A 27,561-nucleotide genomic window follows, 5' to 3' on the forward strand; every position below is an offset into this window, starting at 1 on the left:
GACAAGGAGCGGCGGGGGGGAGGGGGGGGTTGGATGGGTCAGGGATTCTGAGGGGGGCAGTCTGGGGGTGGGAAGTGGGAGTGGGTGGATAGGGGGTGGGAGGCACAGCCTTCCCTACCTGGCCCTCTATACAGTTTCGTAACCCTGATGTGGCCTTCAGGACAAAAAGTTTGCCCGCTCCTGATCTAGACCATCCATGACAGGTGATTAGAGATTTTGTATGAGCAGGTTAGGCAATGATGGAGATTCCACAACCTCCCTAGGCAATTTTATTCCTGTTCTTAACCACCCTGAAGTTAAGAAGCTTTTTCCTAATGTTCAACCTAAACTGCCCATGATGCAATTAAGCACATTGCTTCTTGTTCTATCCTCTGATGTTAAAGAGAGAAAATTTTCTCCCACCTTCTTGTAACAACCTTTTATGTACTTGAAAACTAATATCCTTCCCCCCCCCCCATCATCTTTTTTCAATCTTCCCTCATAGGTCATGTTTTCTAGACCTTTAATCACTTTTGTTACTCTTCTTTTCAAGCTATTTGGCAGTGCCCCTGATCAGCTATGGCTGGTGGGTGCTGAGCATCCACTGTTCTCCCTCCACCCCTCCATGTGTGTTCCGGCCGTGGAGCATGCAAGGAGTTGGCACCTATGTCACTGGTGTAGTTTACTCCACAAGACTGGACCTCAGTGAGAAAAATATCCAATGGTTATAGCTGCCTGCTGTGTCCTGCACAATATCTGTGAAGCAAAGGGAGAAAAGTGTCTGCCGGAGTGGAGGGCAGGAGCCGAGTAGCTATCTGCTGAATTTGAGCAGCCAGATACAAAGGATATTAGAGGAGCTCAACGTGGAGCTACATGGCTCAGGGAGGCTTTGAAAGACCATTTTAACAGTGAGACAGAATAGTATATGGTGCTGTAATGTGCTCTTTTGTGGCTGGTAGGAATCATGTGATGATTCCTGTACATGTTGCAGTTTTACATTGTCAATGCAACTATTAATTTTGTTTGTGAATGATCCTATGAGCTGTGCCACATTGTGCAATAAAGGATAACTGATTGCTTTCAGAACTGCTGAGCACTTGGCAGCATATGTTGTGAACTAATAATGATGAATTGTGTTCCAAATAATAGAATTTTATTCCCTAACAAAATCAGTGTTTTTTTTTTTTTTTTAAACCCAACCCATGCAATTGTAAAACAAATATACCACCACCTCCTTTTCCTTGCTGTTTACAGCAGGGGCTTGTGACTCAAACTCCTTGCAGGTAGCCATGGTACTGTTGCGGATGCTGAGAATGGCATGCAGCTCTTTGTAAAAGTGGCATATCTGGGATTCAGCATTGGATCGATTGGCTTTCTTGTATGCCTTTAGCAGCTCCTTGGCTTTCATGTGATGCTGCTGATGGTCCCTGCTGTAGCCCTTCTTCTGCATCACCATAGCAATCTGCTCGTATATGTCAACGTTTCTGCCACTGGATTGGATCTGTGCCTGCAGAGCCTCTTCTCTCCACATGCCCAGGCGATCCAATATCTCCTGTCTGTTATAGACAGGAGTGTGTCTGGACTGTGTAGCTAGCATGGTCAGCTGAGCTGTTGCACTTAACAATGGAGAGCTGCTAGGTGTGCTCGCCAAGCCAGGCAATCAGGAAAACGAATTTCAAAAATTCATTGAACTTTCAAGGGAAGGGGACACTTCTGTATGACTCCTGGGCAGTGGTGTTCACAGTGGTAACCAAAGCGGTTGATGTGGGGCATTGTCAAGCTGCTGGAGGACGGGGTCGACATAAGTAATGCAGTGTCTACAGTCACCCTTTATTGACCTAAGTACATTGACTGTGGCTCAACGCTGCTCAGGGAAGTGGTGTAACGATGTTGGCATAACGGAGTATTTACAGCAGTGGAAGATCAATTTGAGACATATGCACAACTAGATAGGTGGATGCAAGGCGGTTTACATCGAACTATGTAGTGTGGACCAGGCCCTAGAAAGCTTTTAAAGGCCACCGTTCTAAATGATGTCAGAATAGGGTCTCGGGATACATTTCTGGTTATATACATATTCTAACAAAAACAGTCAAGAAAAAATGAAAGTTCAATAATGTTAAAAAATAAATTGTATGTACTTACTGATTTTTTTCTAAAATGTTTCTGTTCAATTAGATTCACATAGATATCCCTCGTATGAATCCTGAATCTTTAAGACTTCAACCCAAAGTAACAGAGGTAAGAATTGTTGTCAAGTAATTTTAGCTGTTTAGATAATTAATTTCTTAGTACTCCCAGACGCTATATTTTTTATTAGTAATTACATTATACATATGATTGCCATCTTGGCTTGAGAACAATGCTTGAAAAGCAAATAATCAATATAGAGACGAGATATAATTGCAACCTGAGAATAATGTTGAAAAAATGAGAACACCAGTGAAAGGTCAAAGGGAGGAATGGGGTCATCTGGACTGAGCCCCAATGTGTTTGAGTTTTTCCATTTGCTTTTTTGATAAACAATTTTTGTTGATCATCTGTGGTCACTTTATCAAATGCCATTCTTTTCCATGTCCCATGCTGCCCAACATTACTCTAAATCACTTTGTCTGATAGCATAGTCTGTGATGGCAAATTATTATTTTTTTTCCTGGCTTATTTTTTATATTCCATCTCTTGCATTATTGGTTGTTGTTCCTCCTCCTAGGTTAGTTTTGGTTTTGGTTTGTTTTAGTTATTAATGTCTCTGGTTTCCCCCCCAGTAATTTAAAGCTGTTCTGTCTGTAATACTTAAATACTACATACATACATAGTGTTGTACTTTTAAAAAAAAGTACTTACAAATATTTAATTAGAAATGTAAAATAGATTCCTACATATCCGGTCTAAATACTTTGTTTTTTCTTCACTGTTAAACTCTTTTCAGTTGCTGTTCGTAGGTTATAAATGTTATCATGGAATACAAGTGTTCCTTTGAACTCCTTAAAATCTTTACAGTGGACATCTTTGGCCTAAATATAAGTGTTGTACTTGAAAACAGACTAAAAACATGGGATCTTTTTATTCAACGGGTCTGCTCCCTGTGTATATTGAAAAAAAGTATCTATTTCCTTGAGTGGAAAAAAATGCCTTTTTTCTTTTTATTTCAGTTAGCACTGCAAAGCTAACACTGAGTGAGCTGAATTCTGTTCTTGCACAGCAACTGTTGTGAATGAATAATCTGAAGACGGAGGGGTTACACAGATTGTAACTGAGGGCTTAATTTCATCTGGAGGACCTCTGTTACTAATGGTGATATGTGAGGAAAGGAATTCAGTTTGTCTTTGAGTCCAAGTTGGATTAGCAGGCCTGACAGTTAAAAAACAAGTAACCAAACCCAATAAACTCTTCTCAACCCTATCCCGTGCTCTTCCCCAAAATGCATCATACCTCCCAAAATTTAAAATTCCAAATATTTTTTTACTTGTAAACTGAGCACATTTGATATGGAATGCCTACAATGCCAATTTAGTCACGTTTCAAAGTAGAAGCATTCTTTACTGTGATGTCACTCACATTTTGTGGAAAAAAGTTTTAAGGCAAAAAATTACATGTGAACACCTGCAACGTCACCATGCCCACTTTTTCCTATAATTTCTGGTGCACCAAGACTTGAATAAAGCGACAAAGAGTCCTGTGGCACCTTATAGATTAACAGATGTATTGGAGCATAAGCTTTCGTGGGTGAATACCCACTTCGTGAGATGCATGTGGTGGAAATTTCCAGAGGCAGGTATAAATATGCAGGCAAGAATCCATCTAGAGATAACGAGGTTAGTTCAATCACGGAGGATGAGGCCCTCTTCTAGCAGTTAGGTGTGAACACCAAGGGAGAAGAAACTGCTTGGCTAGCCATTCACAGTCTTTGTTTAATCCTGAGCTAATGTTGTCAAATTTGCAAATGAACTGAAGTTCAGCATTTTTTCTTTGAAGTCTGGTCCTGAAGTTTTTTTGCTACAGGATGGCTACCTTTAAATCTGCTCATGTGTGTCCAGGGAGGTTGAAGTGTTCTCTTACAGGTTTTTGTATATTGCCATTCCTAATTTCTGACTTGTGTCCATTTATCCTTTTATGTGGGAATTGTCCAATTTGGCTGATGTACATAGCAGAGGGGCATTGCTGGCATATGATGGCATATATTACATTGGTGAACGTGCAGTGATTGGTGAATGAACCGGTGATGATGTGGCTGATCTGGTTAGGTCCTGTGATGGTGTCACTGGTGTAGATATGTGGGCAGAGTTGGCATCGAGGTTTGTTGCATGGATTGGTTCCTGAGTTAGAGTTACTATGGTGTGGTGTGCAGTTACTGGTGAGAATATACTTCAGGTTGTCTGTGGGCGAGGACTGGCCTGCCACCCAAGGCCTGTGAAAGCGAGGGATTGTTGTCCAGGATGGGTTGTAGATCACTATTGATGCGTTAGAGAGGTTTTAGCTGAGGACTGTAGGTGGTGGCCAGTGGAGTTCTGTTGGCTTCTTTCTTGGGCTTGTCTTGTAGCAGGAGGCTTCTGGGTACACGTCTGGCTCTGTTGATTTGTTTCCTTATTTCCTCGTGTGGGTATTGTAGTTTTGAGAATGCGAGGTGAAAATCTTGTAGGTGTTGGTCTCTGTCTGAGGGGTTGGAGCAAATGCGGTTATACCTCAGCGCTTGGCTGTAGACGATGGATATTGTGTTGTGTTTGGGATGGAAGCTGGAGGCATGAAGGTAGGCATAACGATTGGTGGGTTTTCGGTATAGGGTGGTGTTAACTTGACCATCACTTATTTGTACCGTGGTGTCTAGGAAGTGGACCTTCCGTGTAGGTTGGTCCAGGCTGAGGTTGATGGTGGGGTGGAAGCTGTTGAAATCATAGTGGAATTCTTCCAGAGTCTCCTTCCCGTGGGTCCAGATAATGATGTCATCAATGTAGCGTAGGTAGAGTGGACAAGAGCTGAGGAAGCATTGTTCCAGGTCAGCCATAAAAATGTTGGCATATTGTGGGGCCATGTGGGTGCCCATGGCGGTGCCACTGGTCTGGAGGTATATATTGTCATCAAATTTGAAATAATTGTGCGTGAGGATAAAGTCACAGAGCTCAGCAACCAGTTGTTCTGTGGCATCATCAGGGATACTGTTCCTGACAGCTTGTATTTCATCTGTGTGTGGGATGTTTATGTAGAGAGCCTCCACATCCATGGTGGCTAGGATGGTGTTTTCTGGAAGATCACCAAAGCATTGTAGTTTTCTCAGGAAGTCAGTGGTGTCACGGAGATAGCTGGGAGTGCTGATGGCGTAGGGTCTGAGTAGAGAGTCCACATATCCGGACAGTCCTTCAGTGAGAGTGCCAATTCCAGAGATGATGGGGCGTCCAGGATTGAATGTGACTATTAACTCACTTGCAGATCTTGTTTTTATTCCACTTAAAGTAATTTTTATAGCAGGTATAGCTGTCACCGTATCTGGAATGGGTCACAACTGAGAGCGCCAAACTCAGGGCAGACTGTCAGAAAATAGGGCAGACACCACCCCAAACTGGCGGTATATCCTATCATTTGATTTCACCAAGCCAGCAGTAAAGGTTCACTGCTGGACCACTATACTAGTTTTACCACAGAGTACAGATGGTATCCTTTGGCATTCCAGCCACTTATTACCACCCAGGCAAAGTGGACTTTATAATGAAAGTTATTAATACTAAATTCACCACACATTAGGTTCTTCCAGGCCCAGGTGGCAAGTCACTTACCTAGGTCAATAGATACTTCGGATCACACACCAAAAATAATGCTGTACCCCAGGGGTTGGCAACCTTTCAGAAGTGGTGTGCCGAATCTTCATTTATTCACTCTAATTTAAGGTTTTGCATGCCAGTAATACATTTTAACATTATTAGAAGGCCTTTTTCTATAAGTCTATAATATATAACTAAACTATTGTTGTATGTAAAGTAAATAAGGTTTTTAAAATGTTTAAGAAGCTTCATTTAAAATTAAATTAAAATGCAGATCTTATCAGTTTAGTGTGATCCTTGCGCTTGCTTTTCCTTGCTGAGTTTTCCAATGTCTGGCATGTATTTGGATACTTGAAGCTGCACACAGGCTTCTGAGTGATAGGTTGTTAACCGGCTCCGAGAGGGACAGAGGACAGATTTCATGTGTGAAAATACTTGTTCACACAGGTATCTGGATCCAAATGCTGAAAGCATTGCAAACGCAATTATCTTCAAACAGTTAAATTTCACTGGCAGGGACGTCCAGCAGGTCAGAATAGAGGCCCCATGATCTCTCTCGGTAGGTTCAAGTGCACTCCGCAGAACTCCAAACTTTGATGCTCACAATTCTGAGCTTTTTAACTGAATGAGCTACATTTCGAAATCTTCAACACCCATCCACTGAAATACAGACAAATCCAAGTCACTTTCATTGCACTTTTCAGATTTAATTAGAAAAGACAGCATTGGCCAAATCACTGGAAATCTTGAAATCTGTCAGAAAATTCTGATTCCTATTCTTGCATGTACATTCCAATCTCATCGTCACTGATAGTGCAATGTGTTGATAGCTCTTTTATTTGCTGGAAGTAGTGAAAGTAGCAGTTTTTTCTCGAGATATTCGAGTTTTACAACAAATGCCTTCCAGGCTTCATAAAGATCCAGAACTGTTTGCCCTGCACCCTGGAGACAGCGGTTGAGTTCGTTTAGGTGAGCAGTGATATCAGTTAGAAACATGAGCTTACACAGCCATTTGTCATCATCCAGATCGGGGTAGTTTTGTTCTTTTTCTGACAAAAAGGCCTTCATTACATCAAAACAGTTTACAAAGCACACCAAAACCTTGCCACGACTTAGCCACTGAATCTTGCTGTGAAGTGGAATGTCGTTATAAGCACTGTCCATCTCGTCTAGAAGTGCTTGAAAGTGTCTGAGAGTCAAAGCAGATCGAGCAACAAGGAAATTCAGAATTCGCACCACTGTATTCATCACATTATTAAGCTCTGAATTAGAAATTTTAGCGCACAGATTTTCTTAATGGTTGATACAGTGAAATTTGACTGTCAGGCGGCCAATTTGATCTTCAAGTAATTTTATAAATCCCTTGTGTTGTCCGACCATGGCAGGAGCACCATCTGTTGTCACACACAATATTTTTTCTGATGTCAACTCCTCATTCTTCAAAATGGTTTACAAAACTTTCCACTATATCTTCCCCCTTTGTTGTTCCATCCAGGGGTTTTAGGCAACAAAGTTCCTCTTGGATTTCATTGGAAGCACAATATCTTTCAACAACTGCCAAACGTGGAATGTCATTTATATCCACGCTCTCATCAACTGCAACGTTAAACACTGCTGTGTCTTTTAATGCAGTTGTCTGCTTTTTGTTAATGTTTTCTGCCATTTTGCTTGTCTCTCTCAACTGTTCTGGCAGAGACAGGCGGTTCTTTTCTTCTAGATAAAGATGTGATCCTATCTGGCAAATCATTGAACAAAACCTCCGAACTGCTGAAAAAAACATTTTTATATTTCCCATCTGTAAACCGCTTTCCGTTTTTTGCAATGCACTGTGCAATCTTGTATCTTCCTTCTGTGGCTTGTTTTTTACTTACACTTAAGCATTTAAAAACACTGCTTTGCTTCTCATATCCTGCTACTGCCTTTTTGATCAATTCAGTCTTGTCTGCTTTGTCAAGAAAGGTTTTCTTGTGCTTCCTTTGAAAATGTCGTCGAACATTTGATGTGCAATAAACAACACTTTCACAACAGAAAGCACAAACAGCACGGTCCTTCTTTTGAATAAATCCAAATGTCTGTCCAAAAAGATGTCTGTTCATTTCAGCCTAACTTGTTTTCTTAGCAGCTGACATTTCGTCAAATGTACCCCTCAACTTACAGTGGAGAAAAAAAAATCGTGACAGACGGCACGGACGTCAAACGCAGTGCGCTGTTTCACGTGGTGTGATAGTGATGTAAGCAGCAAATCAGGACTTGATTGTTCCAGCTCCATTGTACTGGGATATTTTAAAGGTGGAGGTATTGAGCTGCGCCCCTTCTTGCCCCTGTCTGCACCCCTCACTGCCCCAGGCTGGGGCCAGTGGGCCACAGCTGGGGGAGGCTGCAGAGCCCCGGGGAGGCGGCTGGGACCCCAAGCTGGCAGCAAAGCCTCCCCCAGACCAGTGGCCAGTGTGAGTGCCACTGAAAATCAGCTTGCGTACTGCCTTCGGCATGCGTGCCATAGGTTGCCTACCCCTGCTGTACCCAATTCTTAGTTAGTTAGCTTACTAAGAAAAGAGATGAGCTCTTTCAGAGGTTAAAGTACATTACAGATGAATTAGAGTTTATAAATCCAAAATGCTAGCAGGGATGTTATATTTGCTTGTTTCTATAAGTCTCTCTAGTTTCCCAGAATGGTTCTGAGGACTTCAGTCCTTTGTTTAAAATTTCCTTTGTCAGAGTTCCACAGTCCAGAGATGTGGTAGGAAAGAGGTGGCCAGGGGCCTTTTGTTCCCACCTTTTATATCTTGCCCCCCCCTTTCCTGGAAAAATCAGCTGTGTCTTGGGGTTAGGTGCTGGGGCACACAGTTCCAACGCCCTACATGTTCGTCCACCAGCCCCTCATACAAATTGCACATTTTAGCTTGCACTTTTGCCTACATGGTGTCATCTGAGGTGTTTTTGGGGTTGACGTAGAGACATCCTTATTTACAGCTCCTCTGTTATTTCTAAAGAGCTAACCTGTGGGCGTTTCTCAGATCACAACGTGTTTGAGTCACAAACATACAGCAAAATTTGAGAACTCCATGCACAGTGTCAATACATCCATTGTAATGAGATAATATACAGCAGATCATAACCTTTTCAAGGATACCTCACAAGGCATTCTTTGTACAAGGTTTATCACTATTTTGTTAAAGTTGTGACCACATTAGTGTAGATGGTCACCTTCCCATCACCATATCAATTTTGGTTTTCTGTAGATTTTTCCCTTACTCTCTTGTAAAATGTTGTTCAGATTTAAAAAAAAATTGCTGTGTGTATTACACAAAAGCGTATGTTAAAAAACATAATTAAGATTACAAAGTTAAGTGCTCAAAATAAGGAAATGCTAGAATTATGGTTACCCACCATAATTGATTTGTACATATGTATTATACAATCTTTATTTTTTTCTGCTTGGACCCCTGCCTCATTCGCTTCACAGGATGGACCTGCTTTGGAGATGAATGAGGGCTGTGTAGTGAAGGAGGCCATTGTCCATTGGACCACTGCCTCTTTTGTTGGTAGAAATTGGCAGGTGTGTAGTGAAATGAGGTAGAACATTGTAGGAAGAGAAGGAAGTTTCTGCTGTGTTAATACAACTGTTCTCATGGCTAAGACGGTTGAATGCTGCGTTGGAGAAATAGATTCTATTCCTGCTTCTGTCAGTGTTCCCTTTTGATGCTAACTTGGTCTTTTAAATCAGACTTCTCAGATGGTCCCTAATTGTGTTTTCCTCATTTCTGGGGTGCTTGACTTGAAAACTTGGGATCTGATTTGCAGCAGCATTGAACACTCATAATTGGAAGTGAAGTCAATGTGAGCTGTATTTTTAAACATATGAAGTTTTGTAGAATGTTAAGTATTCTGAAAAATCACGTCCTAGGAATCTCGAAGTGGGCATGCAAAATTAGTGGATGCATTTTTTTTTTAAACGTGGGAAAAAGCATGTTATTTCCTTAGCCTCTTTCTTGGAAATGGCTGAAATTGGTGGGGGGGGAAATCCAGCCTAAGGCAGATAGTTGATGTGTTAAAGTTCAGTTAAAATGATTAAACTTTGGCAAATGTTGCAACTGAAAAAGGGACTTGTAATGGAAGGAGTTGGGCAACCTTAATAGGTGGTAGTACCAGCTCCACCTATAATAAAGTTGGCAATAGGACACATTTTTGTGAGGTTTTTGAGTTTATTTATCTCATAATTCATTTTTCCACCTTTGGGGCTCATTTTGATAGCAAATTGGCTACAGTTCAAAAAATCCCCCTCCTTGCTGCACCAGTCAAATGTCGTGTCTCCGTGGAGGTGGGTGTCTGAATGGCAGGTACATGGCCAATCTCTGGAGTCCTAAGGAATGGAGTGGAAAGCACGCTCACTTGTATTGGTGCCTTTTACTCTCCATTTATTCCTTCCTTTCCCATCCTAGAGCACATGCAGAGGTCTTGCCTGGGAAATGGGAGAGCTTTCTTGAACACTTCCTGCCACCCATTGGCTTTACATGCCAATTACATGCCCCAACCCCCACCTGTATTTAAGGCACTGCCCCACCTTCCCTACCTTCTCGTTGAGGTAGTATTCCCAATATGCTATGGGGTTTTCATTAGATCCTTTGGTTTTGGGTACTGGGAAGGAAATTGGCAGGGGGACCAATTCATCCTCCTATTTTTACCATTCTCCTATGTGTTTTGATCAGCAGTATACCAGCTCTGCTTTAGTTTAGGGTAACCAGACATCCCAGGGTAGAGGAGCAGTCCCAGTTCTATATCCTGTTTTATTTAACTCACCACTTGTTTCAGTGAAGAGAAGAAGGAGTGAAGAGAAGAGTAAAATAAAACAGATACCATAGGTTAAAGACAGAGGATATGGCCAAAGGAATGGAGCAAGAATTTAGATAACACTTACCACAAGGATGAAGGAAAAGGAATTTAAAAAAAAAGCTCAAAGAAAGGATTCTTGGGAAAAGATGGTGTCATAAATAGTTAGTAAAGGGTTAAAACATAGTACCTGGTGGGCACCTGACCTGAGGACCAATCAGGGAAGAGAATTTGAAATTCCTAGGAGGGAACTTTCTGTGTGTGTGTGTGTGTGTGTGTGTGTGTGTGTTCTTAGCTGTTTGGAGTTACAAGAGTCCAGATGTTTTAATCAAGTCTGCTACAAATTTCCATCTTTCTGAACTAATTTCTTCTAGTCAAAATAGTGAGTATTAGAAAGGTACTTTGTGTCCTCATCTAATAATCCTATGTTTGCAATTCTGTGTGTTTGCTATTGATTATTCTTAATTCTGCCTGTATTGTTTGTACTGAGAAGGAGAGAGGATTCTCTCCAGAACTTAGCAAGGTTATACCCTATGAGTGTCCATCTTGGACTCATAGAGATTCTGTATTTTCTTGTTTTTCTTTTAATAAATTCTTTTTATAAAGATTTGATTAAATCCCTCTACTGTGGATACAGGGGGAGGGGCTAAGAAACTCTCTCTCGGTGTTGAGACAGACTTATCTCCGGCAGAGAGGGGAGGGGGAAGGTTTCTCTCTCTGTGAGTTGATCTGTGTTTCCCCAGGGAACGTCTTTGGAAAGAGGCAGGGGGAAAACAGGGGTGTCCCGGCCCACGTAATTGACCGGGTGGGTGGCGGCAAAAAGGGGACCTACCCTAGGATTTTAGGGTGGGGGGATACATGCTGGTCCTCAACTTGAAACCCCCCAGTTTCAAGTGAGGGTAAAACCATGACAGATGGAGACAGATTAAAAATACACAAAAGGTTGTGCAATAGGCAATGGGATATAGAAAGGTAAATATTAAACATCTGAACTATCCCTATATTATATCTGCAGTACCGTTTCCAGAGAGAGGAATGGTAAAGAGCAAATTTATCTGAGATTTAAATATTGAAAATATTTTTATTGTAAATGATTTTACAGGAATTTTTTTTATGTAACCACCTACAGTTTTGTAACACTTAGATCATTTTATTTCAGAAAAGAAACTGTGGTATGAAAAATTATCTAATCTTTTACCCTGGCAGTCCAGGATTGCTCCTTGTAATTTAATGTGCCTGTGAGTTAGGCCCTGATCCAGTGAAACACTGAAGTAGGTGTGCCACTGCAAGCATGTAAAAGTGGTCTCACTGAAGTCAGTGGAACTATACCATGTGCTGGATCCGAACCTTAGTGTTTTGAATGTGTTTTCTTCTATCTTAGTGTTGAACGATTGCAGGGTCACATGTGACAGGGTCATGGTTTCAATATAAACATAGAATTACCTTAAATGTTAGTGTAGCCATTAGAGTCAAATACAGCAGTTCAAGATCTGTTTTAGCTACAAGGTTTTGATTTGAGAAAACTATGATTGGGAGGGGAAAGAAAAACTCCTTAACACAATTCAAATTAAACCAATTCAAATTAAAATGTTTTATGCACAAGTCACCTCCTGTCTAGCAAGTCACCTACTGTTCAGTGATTTGAGGACAAGATAAAGATGAATATAAATTAATATAATTCTAATGAGGTGGATGAACTGTTGATACACTCCTATTTTCTAACAAATGTAATACTTGAAGTGGAAATTACAAACTGAACAGGAAATCATTTCATGTTATAAAAGTGCACTACCATATTAATACTGTCATGTAAATCTAAAAAGAGCAAATGCTGTGGCATCTTACACTATTTTTCCAGCTTTAGAATTTGTGGTATTACATTGGTACATAATTGACTTGGTACGTACTGTGTCGTAGCTAGTTTGTAGTCCAGTGTCTTGACTTTTAGTTCTTAATTTTTGTGGTGGTGATGATGATGATGATGATGATGATTATTATTATTTTTTGGCAGGTTATACAATTCAAATGAGGAATTGTTTTGAATAATTGACTCTCTCCTAATATTTTAATAGTGTGAGCTTTTAACAAATTTTAACTGCATTGGCATATATTTTCTACTATGATTCAAAGATAACAATTGCATGATTCAATAAAACTTAATTTGTAAAGCATCTTACCATGCCAACTGTGTTTCAAAACTCAGGATTAAATACTTAGTCTGCTTTGAAACGGGACTAGATCAAAGTGCATTAACCAACTGTTAATGCGCGTCAGCAAGGTCCACATGAAAAGCTAATTCGCTGCAGGGTAGTGAGAGGTAGATTCACATGCCAGCTTGCTGCAAATTAAATGTTTCTGTAGACAAGCCCTTGGATGTAATTTTGTATAGGTTCTTATACCTCTATCATCCGTAATATCTGAGTACCTTCCAATAGTGCATTAAATGATGTAACTGAAGTCTGTCATGCATGGGTCCATCTCTTTCTCTTTCCAACAGGATTGGATTGTGTGCTATGTAGTGTGTTATATTGGTACTGTTTTTTAATGTACACGCTGTATTAGAGAGGTCAAAGAAGTGTGCCTTGCACTTGGAGTGCAAGGTATTGAAGTCTGTGATGATCCTTATTTCCGGTGGGAATGTGTTCACAGTCTTGGACTGGCCTCCAAGAAGGCTCTGCCTCCTGCACAGCTCAGCTTTATCTTTGTGAGAGTGTTGAAGACAGCATTAAAGCTGAGGAGACTGAGGAAGGGGATAGGGAAAAAAGTAGCAGAAAAAAATAGTCACTAATTTAAATGTATGAGAGCAGTTTCAGTACTGTCTCCAACAATGAACAAGTACTGAAATCAGTTGAGGATATTGTTGCATAAAAAAATTATACTAGAGAGCCGAAAACTATTCTCTCAAGCATATTTATGAAAAAAGGAAGGTCTGTGATGGACCAAGAATAAGTGTTTGCGTCAAGGGAAGGTTTAAAAAGAAATCTATTAAGGTCAAAAGTAAATTGTTACTAAGATTTGTTTTACATAAGAACATAAGAATGGCCATTCTGGGTTAGACCAAAGGTCCATCAAGCCCAGATCTTGTCCTCTGACAGTGGCCAATGGCAGGTGCTTCAAAAGGAATGAAAAGACCAGTTATCATCAAATGATCCATGCCCTGTCACCCAATCCCAGCTTCTGGCAAACAGAGGCTAGGGACACCATTCCTGCCCGTTCTGGCTAATAGCTAATCTTCCATGAATCTATATAGCTCCCTTCTGAACCCCGTTATATTATTGGCCTTCACAACACCCTCTGGCAAGGAGTTCCAGAGGTTGACAGTGCAGTGTGTGAAAAAATACTTTCTTGTGTTTGTTTTAAACCTGCTACCTATTAATTTCATTTGGTGGCCCTTGTTCTTGTATTGCGAGAAGGAGTAAATAACACTTCCTTATTTACTTTCTCTATACCACTCATGATTTTATAGACCTCGATCATATCCCCCCTTAGTCGCCTCTTTTCCAAGCTGAAAAGTCCTAGTCTTATTAATCTCTCCTCATATGGAGATTTTTTTTTGCCCTTTTCTGAACCTTTTCCAATTCCAGTATATCTTTTCTGAGATGGGGCGACTACATCTGCACGCAGTATTCAAGATGTGGAAATACCATGGATTTATATAGAGGCAATATGATATTTTCTATCCCTTTCTTGATGATTCCCAACGTTCTGTTCGCTTTTTTGACTGCCACTGCACATTGAGTGCAGATTTCAGAGAACTATCCACAATGACTCCAAGATCTCTTGAATGGTAACAGCTAATTTAGACCCCATCATTTTATATGTATAGTTAGGATTATGTTTTCCAATGTGCATTACTTGAAATTTAATGTTAATAAATGCAATCTGCCATTTTGTTGCCCAGTCACCCAGTTTTGTGAGATCCTTTTGTAGCTCTTCGCAGTCTGCCTGGGACTTAACTATCTTGAGCAGTTTTGTATCATCTGCAAATTTTGCCACCTCACTGTTTACCCCTTTTTCCAGATCGTTTATGAGTATGTTGAATAGGACTGGGCCCTATTGACTCAAAACTAAAGATTTTGGAATAATTTTATGTAATGGAGACAATCAAACTACAGTATACAATATTACTATTTTACGGAATGATTAAAATATTATGCTCAATATTCCTCCTAAAGGAATGAAGGTGAATTTAACTATTCATTGTTGCAGGTCACACATAGATTCAGTTTTTTAACCAAGAATTACAAAAGCCCAAATCGTATATTTTACCCTGTGTGTGTGTGTGTGTGTGTGTGTGTGTGTGTGTGTGTTTTATATAGGGAAAAACGTTAAAGGGACACCGTAACTTGATTAGTCTAAAAATGTAACTTTCATTGGGGAAAGTAAATTATATGCAGTATCATGTCAGAGGTGCGTGCTATACCGTGTGTATTTCTTTTTAAATTATTAATTAAGCCTCTGTTTTAAAACAATTTTTAAATGTGAATTTGAGATAGAATTAAGATTTTTATCTACTTCAGCAAAATATATTGTATGGCCCTACTCTTAGCCAAGCTAAATTGGATAGGAGCTCAGGTAACTTTTTTTTTTTCTTTTTTGGCAGTATTTGGTACTGCAAAGGAAATAAAATATTCCAAAAAGACTTTGAAAGTAACATTTCAAATAGTAAAGAAATGAGACATACTTATACTTCATGGATGGGCTCCATTCTCCAGTGGATTACCCTTCTAGTTATAAAGTCAGAGGGAAGTGGACATCTCTAAGAGCTAGGAATAGTTTCATCTTCAGTGTACTTTGTTGTGTCTAAGGTAAAAGATGACTCTCTGTACTACAGTATTTGGTGATCTGTGATGCCTGGCATATTATTGATTTACTTTTCTAGATTTCTATTTTTTCCTGAAGGGCAAAAAGTGTATACATACAAATTTACATAATAGATTGTAACAATATAACTGTTCTGCTACCATAGGTTTCTGATTTAGAATAATACAGCTAGAGGCATGAGTGTTAAATGGATATTGATAATTAATCTAGATATGACATTTTACTGTCTAGTTTTTCCAACAGATTAATTATTTAATCTGTACAGTATGCATGAAAGAACAGACTGTAACATTTCGTTTTTAAAAGTGGAGGAGTTTGAGGTATAAAAAGGCAATCCATAATTTTTGATGCATTCTTATTATCTTTGTGCGGCCAAGGAGTTTTTCATGTGAATTTATATAATGAAAATGCTGACAGACTCAACTTCAGCACTAGTGGCTCCTGCCAGAATAAAACATTTTAATAATTATTGTTTAGTAGAAATTACCATAAAGAGGAGTGATATCTTGTAGGTTAAAATGAATACAACTTTTAATTCACTTTTGCCAACTAAAGCATGAAAATCATATAAGTCAACAGAACTTTAATAGGTACTGCTAACCAGTAAGGATTCATTGTTAAAAGCAATTTCAGATTCTTTTGGGTATGTCTACACTATCCGCCTGATCGGCGGGCAGCGATCGATCCAGCAAGGGTCGATTTATCATGTCTACTCTAGAGCACTCCCCTGAGTGCTACGTTATTCATGTAGCTGAAGTTGCATAACTTAGATTGATTCTCTCCCCCCCCCACCCCCCCCTTAGTGTAGACCAGGCCTTTGTATGTTCACTAAACACAGGCAGAATTATTTTGGGCTTTTTTTATTGATGGTCCTTTGGCAGGTAACATCATTGCTTAAACAGACAGCACACTCTTAAGTACGAGTTAATGTACTGTAACTGCGTTTGTTTTTTTCTTCAGTGTAGTCATAGGTGTGTTGATCGCAGATAATGAGAGAGACCAGGTAGATGAGTTAATATCTTTTATTGGACCAACTTCTAGTGGTGAAAGTTACAAGTTTCCAAGCTTCACAGAGCTCTTTTTCAGGTCTGTGGAAGGTAATCAGTGTGTCTCAGCTAAATATAAATTGGGATTGATTAAGCATAAGTGGTTCACACATGGTGTAGGAGACCACTTAAAATGAAGTGGGCAACTGAGGGTTAATAGGAAGTGTGTGTGGGGGGGTGTTGTAATGAGCCATAAAAACAATGTCTCTGAGTCCATGGTTTTTAGTGTCTAGCAGAGTTATGAATTTAAGTCCCCAGGCTTGCCTTTTGAAGGTGTTGTGAAGGTTTCCTTTGACTGGGACTGAGAGATCAAATATGGAGTGACCGCTTTGTGAAAAGTGTTTGCCTACATGGTATTTTGTCTTACCATTTTTCTGTTAGAGTTCATTTGAGAGTATAGTGATTGACTGACTGGCTTCATCCACATAGTTGGAACATTTGATGCAGTGAATGAAGTACACCATATGTTGTGATAGGCATGTATAGGACTTGAAGTGTGTCCTGGTGATATTGATCATATTAAAAGCCAACTGGCTGTTAGCTAATTGCTCTCCAAGTGGTCTCTGTGGCATTAGATGGGACAGAACACCACACCTAGAAAGTGTGTGGGTTACAATGGCATTGTTTGTCTCCAAAAGTGAATGCTGCAGTTGCTTTTGTATCTGTTCCTGCTCGCTGAGTTTGTCCCCAAGCTGTCTCCCCATGGGATCTGTTAATTATGCATTTTATTTCTTGTCCATGTTTGTATTTGTATTTACACAATCAAAGGCTATAGATTAAGAAAAAGTTACTTCCTGGGCACTGTGTGGAAGTAAACACGGAATATTTCCTCCTCTCTCATGCGTTTTCTGTATTTACTTTTACCGGAAATTGTCATGTGAAGGTTCTGCTGACTAAAGTGGGCACTAAAATAGAAGATCCAAGAATGGAGGAGTATTCATAATTAGCATCATATTTGAGGGTTTATAGTCATGGTTATAGTCATAGTTGAAATGAATTTTCTTAGTCATGATGGCTATTCTTTCTGTGATTTGTCTGTGTTAAATTTTTAATTAGGTTTTGACAGCTTTTGATTGTAAAAGCTCCTTCAGACACTTTAGTCTATCATGTATGTGCAGATTATATGAAAAAATGTAGTTCAGAGGAACTTTGGAGTTTATGGGGCAAGAATTTTTTTTTTTTTTTTACTTTTTGCCCTTTCTTTTTAATTCTAGTTAATACAAAAAGAAACTATATGTGATGAAAACCTACTGAAAATTATTCAAGGCCTGAATTCCTTTAATGCGATTACAGCAAGGAAATTCAAAGTTAATGTTTAAGATGATTGAATAGTCTCCTTTAGATACATGCATATAGTTCTCAATACTAATGCGTTAACTCATATCAAAGAAAGAATTGGCACGTAATGGGCAAATCTCACAAGGTTCTGTAGTTAATTTCAGATCAGCATTCCAAAGTTTGGTTGTTGGTTTAGGAATCAAGTTGGAAATCTCCCATGTGGTTAATCAGGCGTACTGTGAGAATGGATTCCATGGTGACTAGTGCGATGCTTTGTCTTGGGGTGCCCAGGACTCTGAGACACCTTGTTCACCCTCTTGTCTCAATGAAGGAGAGACTTGCTGGTGCTTAACTGCATGTCTGTTCCCAGGTACCGCCAGTCTTTAGCCACCCAAACAATCTCCTCAGAGCTCTGCCAGCCCTTACTTTGCATTGCAGGTTAACAATATGTGCATGCCCAAGTTCATCTGAAAGCATCCTCCTGTAATATTCAGCCTTTGTCACTGGACATTCACAGTAATTACCAGGTCTGCTGTTACCAAGAAAACAGTACACACACAGCTTGATTAGTACAACTCAGGTTTGGGTCCTTTATAACACTACATCATGGAGATATATTTATATTGAAACAATCATGAGTATTACTAAAGGTAAAGATTTAAGAGATATCAAGTAAGGATAATAGAGAAATGGTTACCTATAAAACAAAAAAGACAACAGGCGTCTTAGAGTCTAAATTCAGCTTTAAGAGGCTAAAATCCTTGTCTAAAGTAGCTTCTCACCTAAAGCAATCTCCTAGCACAGTGATTCTCAAACTTCATTGCACCGTGACCCCCTTCTGACAACAGTTTCTACATGAGCCCGGGGGAGAGCCCGAGCCCCACTGCCCCATGTGGGGGAGAGAGGGCTGGTGCCCGAGCCCCGCTGTCCCTGGTGGGGGTTGAGCTCGAGCTCGGACTTCATGACACACATTGGGATCCTGACCCACAGTTTGAGAATGGCTGGGATTGACTGTTGTTGGATGTAAAAGGTGCTGTCCTTTTTTGCTCTCTCAGTGATGGATAAAAATGTCATGTTGCCCTCCTCTTGTATTTCCCCAAAGTCATTGTTCTTATCCCCAGAGTCAATAAAAATCCCTAATGTAATTTCTCTAGTACTGGTGACTTCATGTTGATTTCACATCCTCATGTTGTCCTATGCAAATTGGCTTCTATTGTGTTGACTTATGATGATTAATTTACATTTGACAGAGGTACATATTTTATCTCTTGTCTGGAAGAAACCTGTTTGTTAGCTCTCTCTGGGATACGGGTTTTAAAACATATGTTTTAGTACATATACTCAACTTCTTAAATATCTGTACATACAGAATGCAATAATTATGAAGAAGTCACATAATATTCTTTACAGATAAATATTATGACAGCAATGTGCTAGGTATAGTAAGTTTGTCAGGCCTAACAGAAGATGTAGACCAGTGAACCCTTTGCCAGTTGGCATTTAGGGGTTCTTAGGGTCACAATTAGTACTATAGTAGACACATCAAATAGCCTTTCTAGTAGCATTTTGGGCACTTCAGCTTCTGGATGAAATCAGGAAATCGAGTTTTATGAAAACAGAAAAGAAAAAAAATTACACTGTATCAAAACTAAAATGACTTGGTTTGTATCTCATATTATCCATATGCATCCAGCCAGATGTAGGATGTAGTTCTGTCTTCCATTTAATATACTTAATTATGGGGCTGCCCTCATCACACAAGAGTTAATTTGAAATGTCAGCTGTTAAGGCTTTGATGAGCTTTCTAAGTGCTCTAAAATTCACATGTATGCTCATACTGTATTAAATTGCTATGCATTGCTGAGGCAGTGTTGGTAGTGCAAATTTGGAGTCATTTGAGCATTTTATCTGAACTGTTTCCTCCATTTTTGTATCTTTTTTTTCAGTCTACATTTATTCCTCCTCCCAAAGACATAAAAACTGATATTGCCTGAACAAGTTTGATTTTTGGCTAGTGTCCGGCACCCAGCAAGTACTTTTTATATTGTTCTTAAGGGATTGAATTGGATCTGTAAACTGTTGAACACCTAGGGTCTGCACTAGAGAAAGTGACTTGTGCATATACTGTAAGACTGCTGTTCTGTGGTGAACAAGAGTGTATAGAGGCTTTCCTGATGTCAGTCAGTGGGTGCCTCAGCGCAATATGCTTGTAGATATTAAAACCAAATGCCATCCAAGGACCTGTTAATCCAAGTCTTGCCCTTTTGCAGATTTGTGTCTGCTGTGCAAATTACCTGCATTCTACTTCAGGTTAGACTGAGGCTGCAGCGGTCTCTTCTTTTGAAAGTTTTGCTTCAAGGGCGGAACTTTTTGTTTCAGCCAATATTTTAAAACACTTTAAAATCCATATGACTAGGTTGTTTTGAAAGCTGCAGTTCCTCATCAGGGCCAGAGATGGGGCAAGTGTGGGGTTATTGGTAAAGGGGGTTACTGAGATATAGCCCCCCGACGACGACCTGATTTTTACATTCAAAGTGCTCTAAAACCCACGTCCATAGGGGGATCATCTTGAAACTCAACTTGTTGTAACAGGGGTTTAGGCCTGGTCTGCACTTAGAATTTAAATCAACCTAGCTTTGTCACTCAAGGGTGTGAAAAATCCTCACCCTGGAGGGCTATAGTTAAACTGACCTAATCCCCAGTGTAGATATAGCGAGATCTACAGAAGAATTCTTCCATCGACCTAGCTGCTGCGGGAGGTGGATTCACTGCAATGACGGGGGAAAAAATTCCCTTCTGTTCAGGTCAGAATTGTCTACCTTTTGGAGCTACAGCAGCATAGTTGTAGTGATGCAACTGTGCCACAGTAGTAGCCATAGTGTAAATGTGGCCTCAGGTAGAGTTTGTGGGGCATGGTTTGGGGTCACTTGGTCAAATGGTTCTTGAGATGCAACACCATACAATGAGCTGCTAATAAGAATCTGAAACATTTTCTCACTTTTTTTAATGCAGACAAGGAAAATACTAAGGCTCTGACCTTCATAAAATTTATATTACTGAACCGCCCCTGAGCTCAATATTCAAGGACCAGTTTAGAAATATTTCAAAGATTATTACATTATAAAGGCTTTAGGATCCCTGATGAGACAGTTTGTATCTCTGAGAGCTATTGTTTCTAAGGAACTCCTTTTCTGAGTGACCTACCTAATAATGTACTCACCCGGTGGCCAAGGACTGAGTTTGCTTCTTTTCCTCTAGAGATTTGTGTGATGTGCACATTAGTCCCACCAATTGCTTGGTGTTTGGGCTACAAGGGAGTTGTTTTGAATGGTGTGTGCAATTTTGGGAAAGCTCAGAACACCACAGGTATACCCTCAATGTAATCTTCCCACGTCCTATCCTAGGAAAGTTTTGGAGCAGTACTGTGGCCAGGATATGACCCTCAATATGGTGGCCTGGATGCCTGGGCTGATATGGGAGGGTCTAGTTGCCAAGTAGAAAATGACACCAAAGAGGCAAGTACAAGTGTAGGGTCCCAGCCAGGGTGAATTGGTTATCTACTGGGAGAAGCTCCCTCAGTTCCTGCTGGGAAGCACTAGGCATGGTCTGGGCACTGGGAAAAGGCATGCTTGTGTGGGGAGATTAAAATGGATATACTCAGTGCATAGCACAGGCATGCAAGCTCTGAGATTAGGCATGGAGGGATGAGAACACTCATTGAACTGAATAGAACAGTTCACAACTCCCAGAGCTAATGCCTAGAGCTGCTTGTGCCTTTCCCAGAATGAGTAAGGGGCTAAACTTAAACCTCTGAAAACTATGAAACAGAGCTAAGCTGATGCCTTCCACCATCACACCTCCACATAACCTTAACTCTGCCCCTTGGAACTAGCAATAGGCACTGGGACAAAACCAAAATTTTCCTGTCCCTAACAAAGTCTGCCACTTTCTGCATTTTTGTGCTGTGTTGTCCAATAAAATGTTCTCAGTCATCATTCCTCTTCATGTACTGCCAATAATCCTCACAATGCTAGATGTGGCAGTATTGATTCTGGCATTAGTTGAAGCAAGTTGTCAGAGCTCACATTGCCATCTGGGCAGAGGTGCAGCTGTAACTAGAGGAATCCCCCCCCCCCCATTTTCTGGCTTGATTTATGCACGAGATCAGAGTCTACGATCACAATGGCCATTTAGGAATGTTTTTAAAAGCTTGTAGAGTTTCAGGGCTGCTAAAATTGCTTTCTTTTTCACCTCTAAGAGGCAGACATTCCACTTGGTGTGCCATGAAGATATAGGGATATAAGTGCGCTTTAACCCATTCTAATGCTCTGTTATGTATTTTTGTTGCCCATCCGAACTTCTCGTCTACACTGGCATGCACACGTTGCTCTACACCCTCTCTACGCTGCATTGCAGCTCTGGTATTTTCTTGGCATATGTTACAAGGACATACAGTGTCAGCTGGGACTTAACCAAAGAAAATCCTTAGGACAACAATGAACGTGTTAACATCTGGCAAGTCTTAGGGGGTTCATTTTTGTGAAACTCTACCTAAACTCAAATTATATCCTAGTCAAGGAAAGGTTTAAGTTTCCCCCACACCGTTCTTCTTCATGCCCTCTGCTGTCTTCAGCATGCTCAGAAAGGGTACAGTCCTATGGTCTTTAACAAGCACTTGTTAGGCCATTGCTCAAGGAGGGCAGAGTTAAGGTTCTCTTGGGATGTGATTTGGGAGACATTGCCTTGACTCTACATTTCCTAGTTTTCAGAGATTTAAGTTTTGCTACCCTACATATTCTGGAAGGGTGCCAGGCAGTGCTAGACAAGCTTTTTTTTTTTTTTGGGGGTGGTGGTAAATTATTGCAAAAAATCTGTAGTGACCTATCACAGAAGTATGGACAAGGGGTCGGCAACTTTTCAGAACTGGTGTGCCGAGTCTTCATTTATTCACTCTGCTTTAAGGTTTCACGTGCCAGTAATACATTTTAACGTTTTTTTAGAAGGTCTCTTTCTATAAGTCTATAATATATAACTAAACTATTGTTGTATGTAAAGTAAATAAGGTTTTTAAAATGTTTAAGAAGCTTCATTTAAAATTAAATTAAAATGCAGAGCCCCCCGGACCGGTGGCCAGGACCCGGGCAGTGTGAGTGCCACTGCAAATTGGCTCCCGTGCTGCCTTTTGCACGCATGCCATAGGTTGCTTACCCCTGGAATAGACCTTTTGTTATTTTGGAAAAGTACAAAGTATGATTCTTACTAATATATTTATCTTTGAGAGGGATTGTGGGGGCGTTGTGGAAAGGTGATGTAAAATTCCCAAAGAGGGGAAAACCTTACTTTTATTTTAAAAGCTCCAGTGATGAAAGTTCTCTTTTTTTGGTTACTAATATAACTGAATTATGTACAAGGTTGGTTTTAACATGTGCTAATATCCTGAAAGTGCTTTCTTTAAATAACTGAGAAACTTAATTAATGTTGACAGTTAATTATGAGTACCAGTGTTCATTTATGCTTCCGTATGCATACTTTTACTGCTCGTTATTGTCTATATTAAATTTGTCCTTCATGCTTTTCAAGTATCGTGTTTAAAATGTACTCACCATTTGATAAATTCCTTGCTTCACAGTTTCTTTAACTCTCTTTCAGATTTTTGAACGAATTTTGTTTATCTGGGCAATACGTCATCCAGCCAGTGGATATGTTCAAGGAATAAATGACCTTGTTACTCCTTTTTTTGTAGTCTTCGTTTGTGAATATATAGGTAAGATTTGGTACAATACTTAATTACAAATTGGTTATGATTTCAGAAAAATATCTGCATTTTAGTATAACAGTTTAGCTGGATAAATAAATTACATTTGAGTATATGAATGGTCATCTGGTGTATGAGAGTGATATATTTGGCAAATGTAACTATATAACAGGTGATTCTCTTAAATATATATGGGCAGAGAAGTGGCGGGGTATTATTTACAGCTAAAACTATTCACATGTTTAAAATGGTAACTTTAAGGTATCCAGACCTATGTTACAAAGTAAGGTCCTGATCCAGCAATCTGATTTGTGTAGATACTCATTGACTTCTGTAGTACTCTGAAACTTTGTCCCTATAGAGTCCTATTGGAGATGTAGGAGGGGTCCCTAATGGATCAGATGGCAAGGCTGAGGCCTGCTGGACATTTTAGAATTAGGGCATACCTTATATTATTCTGTTGTCTTTTAACTATAATGTAATCCTTATTATGATCATAACTACTGAAGAATGTTTTTATAAAGGATGGTTTTGTGTAAAAGCTGTAAATATTCAAGAATAACTAAATTATTGAAGGGAAAGCTATTGTAAAAGTTCACTACTAATTATAAACTATTGGGTTATGCTTGTGTAAATCACTGACATATTTCAGATTGTAGTTTTTTCCATTTTAAATTCCTAATCTATTTTGGGGTGTGTGTGTGTGTGATTATTAAGGGTAAGCAACAATAGAGTGGAAAATAATATATTTGAAGTTAACTGTTTTACATTTCCCTTAATTTCTTTTCAAATATACATATAATGAAAATGATCACCGTTGCATATATAACTACGCAGGACGTTCTATGTTCTATGAGGTGCTACATATGTATGTGTGTATACATAATACATTGTATATTGTGTATATATCTTTACTTTACTCCTCCTCCACCTCCTCCTTGAGTTACCTCATCAATGTCCTAACCTAGATTCATTAGATTTAATGGAGGACACATTATCCTTGAGTGGATGAAAGACTATCCATTTATTGATTTGCATGGCAACACCTCTCTTGCTTTGTTTCATTTCTTGTTAAATAGGAAGACTTTCATTGCTAAGCAACTAATGAGAACTACTGCTGCTTACTCCCTAATCATCTCTTAAGTAGGGGTAGAGGCCTACTCCTGAGAGTGCTTGCAGTTTCTGCCTCTTACTCCCTCATTTGACAGATAATGAAAATGTTCTTAATGATCCTAGAACAGTAGGATCTCTGTTGGTAGATTTTAGAGTTGTTAATTGAAATAAGAAGTTCAAATGAGATGTGATTAGAGAATTGATATTCCATGTTAAATAGACCATTTAATTAATATGGTAAATAAGTTTGTCTTTACCACCAACTTTCCTTGTGAGACCCTAGTGATTGTTAATGCATTTGCCTGAATGTCAGTATGATGGGATCAGAGAACATGACTGTTTCAGTAATTGTAGGGTTTTTTTTAAACTGGACAACAAGACAGCAACAAAAAAAGTAGTAAAAAAAAGTAGTAAAAGTTGATTTGCCAATGAAAAGATCAGAGGGGTAGCCGTGTTAGTCTGGTTCTGTAGAAGCAGCAAAGAGTCCTGTGGCACATTATAGACTAACAGACGTTTTGCAGCATGAGCTTTCGTGGGTGAAAGCTCATGCTGCAAAACGTCTGTTAGTCTATAAGGTGCCACAGGACTCTTTGCTGCTTCCAATGAAAAGATGTATCAGTGAATTACATTTTAAGTCTCGTTTCTATTTGTTACTTATTAAATAGGGATATGATATTCATGTGAACTATATTTTTCCAGTATATATTTGAGTATTTCTAACAGAACATTTTAAAAATAGTCATTCCTCCCAAAAATGAGATTGTTTGTTTTTAATTTAATGATTTTCAACCAACCAACCAAACAACCCCCCCCCCCCAAAAAAACACCCCCCCACCCCAAAATAAGCAATGAATTTATTTTATTTGCCTTCGGGTTTTTGAGCCTTCATGGTGGTCTCCAGTTATATTTTCAAGTTTTTCTCCACAACCTAGGCCTAGAATTGTTTTTAAATGAAAGCTGACATTCTTACCTAATCATAGGTTTCTAGAGGTTGGGCTTTAAGAAATGCACAAAAAATTGTGACACTCTTGATAAAGATGTGAGAAGTGGCAGCACTGAATGCTTTTTTCCTTGATCACTAATTTCTTATAAGATTGCAAAAGTATATTAAATCTATATCGATAAATATTGCAAGAACTAAACACACTGGAGTTAAACAGTGTTTCTGGAATTTGGATAGATTTGTCAAAACGTGTGTAGTGTTTAATCAATAGACGTATAGCACCACCTTTTACCCCATGGCAGATTTTTAAAAATCTTGTGCAGATTTTAAAATGATACAATTTTATTTACTTTAAATAGCAAACTAAACATTACATTTAAAAAAATATTTCACAACTTTTAAACATGAGTGATTCTATTCTTCTTCATCACTTTGTTGCAAGTTTAAATTCTTTGTGTGTTCTTCCACTGGAAGCAACTTGGCCTCATGTAATGAAGGTGTAAATAATCATTGCCAGTTCATAAGTAAGTGGGAATGTTGTTTAGTGTGATCTTTTGTACACTAATTACAGTTTAAAGAAAATGCACTGTTGTGATGGCATTGCTCATTCACATCTGTGTAGCTTAATTTGATCAGAAACATGAGTTATAGAAGTGAGTCATTTATTAGTAAATAGTCTGTAATTTGTGAATTCTTCAAACACAATGATTCTCTGTCATGAAGAGTTAAGATGGTTATTCAAATACCTTAACCCACGCAACAGTCATATTTTAGCAAATAGAAGTCTGTTTCTGCTTTTTCACAGAGTTTCGCAGCACAGCAAATTCCTCTTCTAGGCACTTAAATTATACATGTTTAGCTTCCTGTGAAGTGGTCTACACCTAAAATGTATGTCAACCTAGCTACATCACTTAGGGCTGTGGAAAACCTAGCTCCCACTGTAGATTCAGCTAGATTGATGGAAGAACTCTTCCATTGGTGCATCTCTGTCATGGTAGTGCTTGTAGTGTAGACATACCCTAATAAATATGGGTTAAGATGCCTAACTTTAAGGCACCCAATTAGAATATTTTAAGTGACTGAATGGAGGAACTTAATTTATGAATGTGCCAACAACACAATGGTAGCTGTGTAATACAGTTATATCTCACTAATTCGCCACGGTGCATTAAAATAATATCTCTATATTGGATGTCCAGTAAGCATATATCAACAAGGTAGGCTGCTGAGCATGTCAATATGAGAGTACCACGTCACTAGAACACTTAACATAGATGTTGGGGATGGGAGAGTCATCCAGTTAGTTTCCTTGTAAGGACTGGGCTCATGTGTAAATTCGCTCTTGTTTTTAAATATCCAAACTGATGAGTCTTGTACCATTTCACTTGGGTACTTCTTTGATATCCTCTGTCTTCCTCATTTCTTCCTCACACCTACTGGTGTTTTGAATGTCTGGAGTCACTGTCACTGCATCCATTGTGATGCTCAGTTGGACCCGAGCCACAAATTTTTAGAAAGTCCATTGACTGCCTCATTGCTGAATCATTGCCATTGATGGAATGTGATGGAGACAGAGATCACTCAAGGGAGGGAAGAGAAAATTGAGTTGTTTGCCACTGGCCTTCTTTTGAAAATAAGTAGGCCAGCCTCCAAAGTTTGCCTCTGCCCCTTTCCTTTACAGTATAAAGGGAACTGAGGTTGGCCAGACTGTCTTCCCTTAGTCAGATGGCGGCGGCAGCAGCAGCTATTTTTACTGTAGTTCACTGCTTGTGGCTCTAGAGAGCAGAGAAGATAGAGTAACTGAAGGTTGTTTTTTTTTGTTTTTTTTAAGCTCTGTCCTGGAGGGCTGTTTACTGTTGTGGCCATTTCAGGATCAGTGAGAGTAGTAAAAGTCTTCAGCAGATGCAGGAGGAAGATGTTGGAACACAGTAATGGATGGCAGCTGGGTTGGGACGCATGTTGGATTCTGTCCTTGGTTCATGTTCATTGCAACAGTGCTTAAGCTGGCCTCAGGGCTGGCTTTAGGGGCAGGCAATCAGGGTG

The 27,561-nt window shown here is 39.5% G+C and overlaps 1 protein-coding gene across 6 annotated transcripts in view; it reads left to right on the forward strand.

Moving 5' to 3' along the window:
* Positions 1-27,561, forward strand: part of TBC1D22A (TBC1 domain family member 22A) — a 409,891-nt gene that overhangs the window by 78,501 nt on the left and 303,829 nt on the right. For all 6 annotated transcript variants that reach the window (XM_044995243.1, XM_044995223.1, XM_044995230.1 and 3 more), the window contains exons 7-8: positions 2,158-2,220; positions 23,357-23,471. In XM_044995243.1, coding sequence (XP_044851178.1) covers positions 2,158-2,220; positions 23,357-23,471 — 178 coding nt within the window. The remainder of the gene's footprint in view (positions 1-2,157; positions 2,221-23,356; positions 23,472-27,561) is intronic.

This window comes from Mauremys mutica, chromosome 1, assembly GCF_020497125.1.
Source record: "Mauremys mutica isolate MM-2020 ecotype Southern chromosome 1, ASM2049712v1, whole genome shotgun sequence".
Lineage (NCBI taxonomy): Eukaryota > Metazoa > Chordata > Testudines > Geoemydidae > Mauremys > Mauremys mutica.